Raw genomic sequence first — 11,569 nt, 5'->3', positions numbered from 1 at the left:
TAATTTTAGGGGTGGGGTCACCAGGTCGCAGCATTAGAAAGGCTGAGAATTGATCTTCTACAAACTGCTTTGTCACAGCAGTAGAAAAGTAACTAAGAGACCTTCCCATCTGCTGAGGAACCATAAGCACTAGTAGGGAGAAGGCAGTTGGGGGGGGGGGGGAGGGTTTGGAACTTAAGGGACCTTAAAGAGGCAGTCCAGATGAAGGCAAGGTGAACGGTGCTTGCCAGGCATAAGCAGGAGCTTCAGGTTGATGAATGCTGTCCGGCATTTCCTTGAGAATTTTTCTCTCTCCCCGCAGGTCCAGGTAGTTGTGGTCTACTAAGCTCATACTAATCGCCTGACTCTGGCTGCCGGTGACTCACCCACTCTCCTTTAAAGCTGCCTTGGGTCCAGAGCAGTGTGAGTGTTCAGGGCGGAAGCCATGGCTCCCGGATTCCATTTCTGGGTCCTGGTCTGCTGGTCAGTGCTAACTATGGCAGAAGGTAAGAGTTTGGGTTTTTATTTACTGTGTGGGGGTTAAATAATTAATACCATATGGAAAGGCAAATGTGGCTTCCATGATTATACACTTCCATAATTTGGAAATGTTTATATCTGCTATCATCAGCTTATGTGGTTAAATGAAAGGCTGGATTTTCTCATCTGAAGACCTGAATCCAAGTCTCAGCATTGTGATTTGAGACACTTGTAGCCTCTTTGAGCATTACACATGAATTTCTCATATGTAAACCGACAATATCAATATGCATTACAGTGGGGCTGAAGAGGACCATTAAACTATGTGCAAAAGAAAAGGGAGGGAGAGAGGGAGGGAGGGAGGGAGGGAGGGAGGGAGGGAGGGAGGGAGGGAGGGAGGGAGAGAAAGAAAGAAATTCTCACATTAAAAGCATCACACAAATGCTATTATTATTACTATGGTTACCAAGCTAACAATGCTAACCTGGAATTACAGCACTGTCTGTGAGTTCAGGCCAGCCTAGTCTACATAGTGAGTTCCAAGATGGACAACCAGAGCTACTTAGTGAAGCCATGTCCCCAAACAGGTAAAAATATCATTTTAAATGTGAGATTTGATCTCTGAGCTTACAGTATAGGTTCTATGTCCTCACTCACTTCAATTTGTTGTAGGACTGACCTCCCAACAGGGTCATTGTGTCCCACATTCCCTAGGCCCTCGCCCCTCCATGGCAGCGGCTGCTTCTTTCCTGCTTCAAGTAGCTGCATTTAAATGTGACCATAATGTTGCATTTGCAAGCTTTCTCAAGACAGTATTGTAAGATAGCAGTTTTTTCCCCTCTGGCATCTTTGGGTTGTCATGGCAATCCGTGCATCACCTACAGCATAAATACCATTCCACTCCGGATGGCAGATCTGTATATCTGTAGCACCTTTCCCATCCTCAGAGGCAGGTGCTGTCTTTGTCGTCTCTGCATTTAATTCAGCATCTGACAGGGGCCACGCTCACTTTGGAACCTACTTCACTGACAACACACTGAAAGAGACCTACAGGACATCTGCTGGTCTCTAAACCACATCTTTCAAATGAGGGGTTTGACAGAAGTAGTCAATCATTCTCTGAGTCTACGAAATGGATTAAGTCACAATTATTGTGAGTCAGTTAACCACGGCACTAGTACCTCTTTGTGGTTCAAGTCTGAGATGGCGTGGGAATTCTAAGGCTCCAGGCACTTTGTAAGGGAAGAATGGCATACCTAGACATCAAGTCCCAAGCCTGCATCTCTAAGAAGCACTACAGTTCACTACAAAACAGCTATTGTCTGCCCAGTTAACCACAGACTACAGGTAATTATAAAAAGATCTTCCCATCGTTACCTTTTTTTTTAAGTGCTAGTTTTGGGCTATGTTATAAATTTCATGTCTAGACTGTAATAAGCCCATTTAAAATTGATAGCCAAACTCCAAACAATATTTTGGCATTTATTATACAATACTATAATTTTAAATATAAATTATTATTGAAGACATTCAAAAACAGGAATTATATACTCACTGAATACCACAAAAACACTGGGGAAAAAAACAGCCAAAGTCTGCCTAGCTGTTGGGTGAGTACACCAGGTATTTACTAAGAACACTGTCATCCAGAAGTGCTCCAGGTCCCTAGGGCATCAGCAATGGCCAACAAGGTCCTACATTTTATAACTATGTGCTTTAGTCCTATCCTCACCTCGATGCACCGATCATGTTAACAAATGGACCTAAGAACTGAGCCTGTGCTGCTAAAATTCCTTCTACAGCATCCACAGCCATCGCAATTGACAGTGACAATAGCCAGCTCACTAGATGTGTACCGTGTGCTGTGCAACAGGACACATTGGGAACCACGAATATCTTATTTTGGATAATCTCACAAGCCCTTTGAATAGGTCATATTACTCTCTCCATCTTACAAATAAGAAAAGCTCTCGGGGTGAGGGTGTCCACCTACAGTCACAATATTAGAAGCAGGACTCAGGGATCCTACCCCTGGGACATCGTGCTGCCCTGCCTCCCCAGCTGTTTTTAATCAACATTCAACTACGTGACCTGCTTTGGTTAGGCTTTCAGGATGCTCAGCTCTGCTGTCCAGTGCTTGTGCTGGTTTGGCAGTGTGTAACGTGTAGGAATATGTGTGTTAATCCTCACACTATCCCCCACGTGTAGGAACGTGGGAACTTTTACAGTTCTAGAGATGGAGATTTCTCTCGATCGATTCGGTTCTTCCACAGGCACTGGGATGGGGCCAGTGGCTATCTCAGAAATGATAACCGCATGGCTCTGAAGCGGCTCTGATGCTGGTGGACCAAGTCTGCTAGGAAGTTCTGGCAAGGGGCTGTCACACCACCTTCATGCAGGGAAGATGAAGGATCTCCCTAAGGAGATCTAACTTGGGGACTAGAGGAGAGCTGTAGGGGAAAGAAGTAGAAAATAGAACTCTAGACATCTGGAACCCAATTTTAAGCCCAGGAATATTAAGGCTTTGTAAAGGAGCATTTGTAGAGCAGAGGAGACAGCCGCTGCTGTCAAATATACATGTAGTTTATAGCCTGCTTTAACAAAAGAACCTAAAAAGTTCATGGCGGATCACTGTTTCCTCTCTGAAATGTGACATTGAATAATCTTGGAGAGGGGGATTCTTCAGATCATCATGGGAGTTTTGAAGGCAGTTTGAGGAGAAAACAAAGATAATGATGACAGGAAGTGGGCAGAATGAGGTCAAACAAAAGGACCGATGGGCAGGGTCAGCGGAGTCCGGGGAAGGAAGCGCAGATGACATCAGGTTACAGGATGGTTTGACTTTGTAACATGTGACAGATTCTCAAACCAACTCCTAGGCTCTTACATTTTATTTTTATTAAGTTTTATTTTATGTAAATGGGTGTTCTGCCCACGTGTATGTCTGCATACCACCTGTGTGCCTGGTAGAAGAGGGTAGTTATGGATGGCTATAAGCCACCATGTGTGTGCTAGGAATCAAACCTGGGTCTCCTGGATGAGTGGCCAGTGCTCTTAACCCCTGAGCCATCACTCCAGACAATGTTCTTACATTTTAGAACACTTGTGTTTCTAAGTAATGACCTGAAGCAGAACGTGTCAGATGGGGGGAATACGAATCAAATAATCCCACACTAGCTCCAAATAGGGTACACTAAGGTTTTTCACAGATCGCAAGGAGGAAATAGGAATGGGGTCCAACATCCAGGTGTAGCAAGTGGAAAGAAGAGGCTGAGTGGGTGCTCCCGTGGGCTTTTTGGTACCCAAAGGTCATGCCCCACCTGGTCCAGCCTCTCAAAGGCCATTGGCTAAAGGAGGTTCCCCATCAGTGACCCAATATAGTCACCATGTGATTAGTTTGCTAGGAAAATATCAAAACATACTTATATGGTCTTGTCAAATGCCTCAAGTCAGCGATAGAAGCAAGTTGCACCTTGATCTTGGGCCTTGTGGATTCCCAGAGGAGAACACTAAACTCCTGGACAGCTCAGCCTAGAAAATCTGCCTGTCATGCTCTAGCACCCAATCATCATGGAATTTAATAAGATGACGGGGCTGGAGAGATGGCTCAGTGGTTAAGCGCACTAACTGCTCTTCCAGAGGACCCTGGTTCAATTCCCAGCAACCACATGGTAGCTCACTGCCATCTGTAATTCCAGAAGTCCTAATTCCTCGATGACTAGCGAGTGAATGTTGAGTGTCCATCCAGGTGTCCAAGACTGGCATTTCGAAGGACTGTGAATAAAAAAAAGAGGGACTAAGGACTCTGGTGGCTGGATAAGCACATCCGGGCAGCCACAAAGCTCACATCAACCGTACCCACAGCGGGAGGAGCTAGCTCCTCCTAAGTCCATCAACACTCTCAGTCTCCCGTGGGATGCTCATTACGTCTGCCCAGTCGTCTCGTGTCTAGAGAGACGCATTCTACACCAAAGAACTGCACAGCCAAGACCAACTCGACCGGTGACACTGCACGGGAGGAACTGACACTTGGGTGCATCCAGATTTTGTCTCAAAAATGAGTTGTCTGCCTTTTTTTTAAAACAAGGTTTCTCTCTCTTCAAAACAGCTCTGGCTGTCCTTGAACTCATTTCGTAGGCCAGGCTGCCCTCCAACTCACAGAGATCCACCTGCCTCTGCTTCCCAAATGCTAGTATTAAAGGCGTGCGCCAACACTGCCAGACTTTTCTTTTCTTTTTTTTTTCTTTTCTTTTCTTTTTCGAGACAGGGTTTCTCTGTAGCTTTGGAGCCTGTCCTGGAACTAGCTCTTGTAGATCAGGTTGGCCTCCAACTCACAGAGATCCGCCTGCCTCTGCCTCCCGAGTGCTGGGATTAAAGTCGTGCACCACCACCACCCAGCTCTGGTTTATTTTCTTAATAGTAAATAATTTTTTTTATTTCAGTGAATTTTCCTTATTTTGTTGTAAGTCATATACAAAAAATAATACCTTCAAATTTTAAAAGTACAACCTTACCACATTTTAAACCAGGTTACCTATGTTATATGTATGTATGTTACATATATCCAAATCTACTTAATAACCACTAAGATCAAGGTGTAGAACATGGCCTAAAGAGTTTCTTGGTTAATTCCTCCATGAAAGAACATGTGTGCTTACCCTCAGCTGGCCTGATTTGTTTTTTAACCATAGCTTCATCCTGCTTACTCTTGAACTTCCTATAAATGGACTCTTACGATGTACATAGTGTTCTGTCCAATTTCCTTTGTTCAACATAACATGGATTCTTGGTTTCTAGGTATTGGCTGTTCTTCCTCTTCATTCCTAGAGACTGTTGCCTTGTATGAATATACACGGTTTATTCAGCTATTCTCCTATTGATAGGTGTTTGGGTTTTTTAGACCGCTATGGACATGCCTGAACTAGTATTTTTGGATAAATACGCATTTATTTCTTTTGGGCCAGTTCCCCAGATGGAAATGTGGATCACGAGGTGTATCCACGCTTCGTTCCCTTGGACCACTGCCATTCGGTTAGTCTCCGTGTTACACTTCACTTCTCTCTCCCACTTGCATCCTGAGGGATCTAACTTTCTCCACTTCTGCTGCCAGGCCCATTTCCTGACCTACATTTTCATTTCCACAGGACAAGATGTAGTGACCCCTCCTGGTGGCTCGCCAAACAATGGGAACCCTACAGACTGCCAAATCTTCACACTTACCCCGCCACCCACAACAGGGAGGCCTACAGTAACAAGGGCCCAACTCAACCCAAGGATGCCCCTGTGGACTTGGACTTATTTTCTGCAAAGACCTGGCTTCTACCCGAGGCTTCCTAACATACCTTTCCGCCTTCCAAACTACAACTACGGCTTCCAGTTAAACCGTTTCTACCTGCCACAAGCTAGGCTGATTACTGGGAGGTACCTCGGAAGAGGACGGTTCCAGGGCGGAAGCTCATCTGAGGAAAGCACGGAGAAATGAGAAGCCCAAACACACGAAGCAAAAGAATCGACGCCTCTGAAAAAGACCATGAAACTGTTTCTCTCTCCAGTCTAAAATCCCCACATTAGAAGACTAAGCATCCTCAGTGCCATTGACTAGACATTTGTCCACAATGAAGAGATTGGATTACACATTTTTGTTTACAAAATCTGGTAGCAACTGGATATTCTTATCCCACGGGATATTAACACAAATAAAATCTTTAAATGGGCTGTTCCAATCATTTCTATCCATACTTAGACACCAGCAGTATTAATTAACCCCTCTTCCATATTAGAGCGGAGGACATTTTAAAGAGATCATGATGAGCCAAATATAGAAATTAATGACACTCTTTCATACTCGCTGGGAAACAGAGAATAGGTGGATCCACAAAGTGAACTTTAAAAGAAATTATGAAGCTTAAAGCAAAAGGCCTTCCAGAGAACGTGACTCTAGGTCACACTTTAATTGTACGCTGAACTATCAAACTCAAATCATTTGCACAAAAACATCCTAACTTTAACACTAACTAGTGTACTAATTTGATAGACATTCAGTGTTTCTCCTCTAATCATCGCATAGACAATGAGACATCACACAGGTAAAATGAAATACTTCCCTTCAAACTCAACATGGTTCCAATCAAACACTTAGTTTTACAATACCCGGATGTTAGTTAATGCCAACTCAGCTATGGGGACCTTGCACTCTCAGGTGAATGACAAACTCATCTTTGGGTGCCTGACCTCTAGAAAGCCCCACCTCATGCCTGTGTCACACCTGGGTTCTGTGCGTGTGGCCAGTGGCTTCCCGTGTTCTCAATTGTGTGCTACAAGGGGAAACAAACCATACTACCAGAACGCATGAGAACTCTGGAAATGGACATCCAGGACAAGAACAAGACCGTCATTCCAGCTGCTGCTTCCTCCGTGTCACATGATGAAAGGGGAAAACGGAGTGTAAGAGCAGATGTTTCCTCCAAACGTCTAGGCTTAAACCGATTTCAGTCCTCAAGAAACTCTATTTTGAAATAAACTTTACACTTTCTCTGTGTGGGGAAGAGGAAAACAAACCAGAAAAGACCACCCTTGGGCAAACGTAAAGAAAGATGAAGATTTGGATTTCAATCCCATGTCTCTTCCTGGCCCTTCATGGCATACCTATGTGCTTGGCACACTCACAGCACCCCACTGGCTTAAACCAACCCAGGTTTTGATTGGGGCTTTCTTTCTCCAAACATTAGAACTTTTGCAATTAAAACAATCAACAGTCCTGGGCTTGTGAGAAATGGCCCAGCAGGTAACGGTACTTGCTACAAAAACAAGTTTGATGGCACAGAACTCACAGGAGGCTTAGGAGGGAACTGGCTGCACTAAGTTATCTTCTGACCTCTGTGCTGATACTGTAACACAGCAACACACGCACTTCCCACACATACAACAGTAACCAATATAAGTTTAAAATTGGGCAGTTCTGAAACCTAGTTTCTTTTTTTTATTTATTTTATTTATTATGTATACAATGTTCTGCCTGCATGTGTCCCTGCAGACAGAAGTTGGCACCAGATCTTATTACAGGTGGTTTTGAGCCACCATATGGTTGCTGGGAATTGAACTCAGGACCTCTGGAAGAACAGTCAATGCTCTTAACCACTGAGCCATCTCTCCAGCTCCCTGAAATCTAGTTTCTTACAAGGCCACATCAGGCGGTATGTAAGTCTCCGGTTACACAGCAATGATGGGTGACAGCTACAACGTGTCAATCATTGGGTCTGTTGCTGAAAGCGGGTTAATAGTGTAGAGTTTGACAGAAAGTTCTGCAGCTAACTTGAGATAAAGCACCAACCCACTCCCTGTGCATGTGTGATAGGCAGCACACACAATAAAAACAGAAGTTTTTGTGACTTAAACATGTTTTCATCATTCCTTCAGTTTCATAAACTTTGCTTTTAAAATATGGTGGCTCCTGGCTAGTTTGTTCAATTGGGGGACAGTCTTCAGCCATCAGTGCCTCATGGTGAACTAGCTTCTCCAGTGTGTTCCTTTCACATGTAGCTGGTATTGAAGCAAAGGGATCTCTCAGAGGGATACGGTCATTCTTCAACGCATCTTTGGCTTTGAGGCAAGAATGAACCAGGTAAGCCTAAAATTCTAATCCATACAGATAAACTCAATTTAACCCTAAAACAAACTCAAGTTGAAGGACATTTTTAGAACCAGCATCTTCAAAAGTGTTGGTGCCATGAAAGGTGAAGGTTGAAGATGAAAGTGTCGCGTCACCGCGCACTACAGGTACATAGCATCGCGTCACCGCGCACTACAGGTATGTAGCGTCGTGTGTCACCGTGCCCTACAGGTACACAGCATCGCGTCACCTCGCACTACAGGTAAGCAGCGTCGCGTCACCGCGCACTACAGGTACGCACTACAGGTACGTAGCCTAGTGCGTCACTGTGCGCTAAAGGTACTTAGCATCGCGTCACGGCAGACTACAGGTACACAGCGTCCCATCCCTGGTAGATCCCGGAGTGGGAAGGTGAGGGACAGGTGGTCATAAAGGACTCAGACACCTGGAAAATTCAGAATATGAACAATGCATTTGGTAATAGTGTTATGTCAGAGTTACATTTCTAAATTTGCTAATTCTGTAAGAGAGTATCGTATTCTTACTAAGGAGACTCTGGGGCATTTGATAGAGTCCCCAGCCACCTAATGGCACCCAAGGAGCCCTGATAATCACAGAGGCTGTGAGATCATGACTACCCAGTCTTACGTGTCCCCAGTATGTTTCAGAAACTCCTGGAGCCTGGATAAGCAGTGTGCTCCCAATGCTCGCTGAGGAGCACCAATGTTCGCTGGGGAGCACCACCGCCCTGGTGGTGCCTTCTCATGCCCCTTTACAGTGTTCCCAGGTCCTCTCTAAGTTTCAGGTGACTGGCGACATCTTACCACACTGTGCCTCAACAAGAACAAACACACACGCAGAAAAGAGTGCTGTAGAGACGGCTCAGTGAGCTAGGTTCCCAGCACTTCTAACTCCAGTTGCAGGGGGTCTGACACCTCTCACATCCATGGGCACCTGCACACATGTGTGTTCCCACATACAGACTCACGCAATATACATTCACACATGATTAAATCTAAAATAGTAAATCACCATTTTTAGATGCATAGACAAAAGGCAACAAATACTAGTTCTCACACAAAATTCAGCACAGATTTTAGTATTCTTCCCCTAAGAATGTAGGGCATGACTTATGGTGAGCAGGGCTTTACCACCACCTCCTGGAATAGAGCTTGTCAGAACCCAGCATCCTGCACAGAGCCAGCTGCAGCAGATAACTCCTTAAGTAATCCCTGCCCAGTCAAGTGGCACTGACCTCTCCCCTCATGTCCAGAAGAGCTTATTTCTCATATTTTCTGACCACAATCTGATAGAGGAACTGGGCTCTGTGCCCTTTTCTTTCTTCTGACTAGGTCACATCTCTCAATATTAATTTTTGACCCACAACATATTTTAATGTATTCATATTATCTGAATTTGACATTTTCCTTTATTGGAAAATGTGATAGTCTTTTTGGAGGACAATTTGACAGAATCAATAAAAACTAAAATAAAACATACCTTTTCATTTTGTTTTGTTTTTGAGACATGAATGGTTTCATTATGTAGACCAGGCTGGCTTTGAACTCAAAACTCTCCTTTAACCTTTTGTAGCTTCAAATATTGACCACTGGGGAAGAGTATTTCTCCGACATCCACTCTTGCCCTCACCACTGTGTAGAGGCCATGTGGTTCCATGGATATGTTGCCACTCGCACAACCAGCAAAATCCTATTTCCTTTCCCTTCATTAAGGAGAGAATTTAGCAGAAAATCAGTACTCAGTATCCTGGGAGTGAAGCTTTGCTTAGTGATAAAGAAAACATCTCCATCTTCCTTTAATACAAGAAATACAGAAGTATAAGCTCTAAAAGCTCATATTACCTATTAAAACGTTTTATTTTGTGTGCATGGGTGTTTTGCCTACATGTATGTCTGTATGCCACTTGTGTGCCCAGTACCTGTGGAGCCAGAAGAGGGCATAAGATCCCATAGAACTGGAGTTACAGGCAGTTGTGTGCTGAAATGTGGGTACTGGAAATTGAACCTAGGTTCTCTGGAAGAACAGTCAGAGCTCAGAACCACTGAACCATCGCTCTAGTCCCCAGCTCTTATTATCTAAATAAATGTTTAATAAATTAATTTCTGCTGTAAATAATTATAACCACAATTTATGTCAACAAACACCCATTGGCTTGCTTAAGAAGTAAGTTCTTTAACTGTATAAGCCTAGGTGCACAAAAGTATGAATAATATCTCTACTTTCATAAGCTTTTCTTATTACCACATTAGTAAGGTCTGGTTCCTAATCTAGAGGGACAAAGAAGAGTCAGCAACGTGGTGACTATACTATTCCTGTTCACTGGCTGGAGGTCCTGTCCTCATCTAGGGACAGGAAAAGGGTGGTGACTGGAGACAATGTTTTCATGCCCCGACTCCATCTTACGTTAACTGACACAGCATCCCCCGACTCCATCTTACGTTAACTGACACAGCATCCCCCGACTCCATCTTACGTTAACTGAAACAGCATCCCCAGAGTTTATCTGCACCTTTCTCACTTCTACAAAAAAAAAATGATTCCAGATGCCAAAGTAAAGAATAAAAGAATTAGACAAGGCTCCGAAACGGGGGAGAAAACTTTTCATAACAAACAGCGTAAAATGACTAGTTCTGTTTTTGAGAAGTTTGCACTACTGCTGGGAGATGCGTCTGGATCTGAGGCATTTCTCAGAAGGGTGTTAAGCAGCAGGTATGCTGCCAAGTACTTATCTTCAAACTATTTCATGTTTGAAACTAAGAAGAGGGAAAAGGTAATATCAATTAGAAAGAAATATGAGAACGTAACTTTTTATACAAATAAAAGCATTAAGGGCCCCTGTCATAAACACACTCAACACAAACAATACAGAAAAACAGTTAGTCCAACTCACTAGACACGTAAGCTCTGGTGGGCTCTACTTCCTGACCTGTGGTTTCGTTGCATGAGAAGGCCTTAAAAAATTCAACCACACTTTCCAGTCTAAGTCTGACCAGCAGCTTCACACAGACCGAGCCGAAAACAGTAGGCTATGGGGGGGGGGGGGGGGGCGCGGGCGGGGGGTGAGGGTGAGGCAAAAGGGAGAGAGAAGCCTGCAATTCCAAACACAAGGGGTCCCCACCAGCAGAACCAGGTGCCAAGCCTGGACCTGGGTCTCTCATACTTTGGCCAGATGGTGTTACAAAATGTCATTTTGTCACAATACTGTCTACTTATATCAACAGCTGTACAAGAAAAATTAACTTGGGGGCTGGAGAAATGGCTCAGGGGTTAAGAGCACTAACTTCTCTTCCAGAGAATCTGGATCCAATTCCAGTACCCACATGGCAGCTCACAACTCTCTGTAACTCCAGTTCTAGGAGACTCAACACCCATGGCAAAACACCAATGCATTTAAAATAAAAATAAATTTTAAAAGAAGAAAAGGAAGAGAAAAAGGGATTAAAAATAAAGAAGTCAAAGTATTAAAAGAAAAATTAACTT

At 43.9% G+C, this 11,569-nt stretch overlaps 1 protein-coding gene across 1 annotated transcript; it reads left to right on the top strand.

The window, feature by feature from the left end:
- The first annotated feature begins 424 nt into the window (after positions 1–424).
- Odaph (odontogenesis associated phosphoprotein) lies at positions 425–5,941 on the top strand. The gene is made up of 2 exons (XM_038313705.1): positions 425–485; positions 5,604–5,941. Exons 1-2 carry the CDS (start codon positions 425–427, stop codon positions 5,939–5,941), a joined length of 399 nt encoding a protein of 132 aa, XP_038169633.1.
- The last annotated feature ends 5,628 nt before the right edge of the window (positions 5,942–11,569 follow it).

This window comes from Arvicola amphibius, chromosome 1 (genome assembly GCF_903992535.2).
Source record: "Arvicola amphibius chromosome 1, mArvAmp1.2, whole genome shotgun sequence".
Classification (NCBI taxonomy): domain Eukaryota; kingdom Metazoa; phylum Chordata; class Mammalia; order Rodentia; family Cricetidae; genus Arvicola; species Arvicola amphibius.
This window is presented reverse-complemented; position numbering and strand designations above follow the sequence as displayed.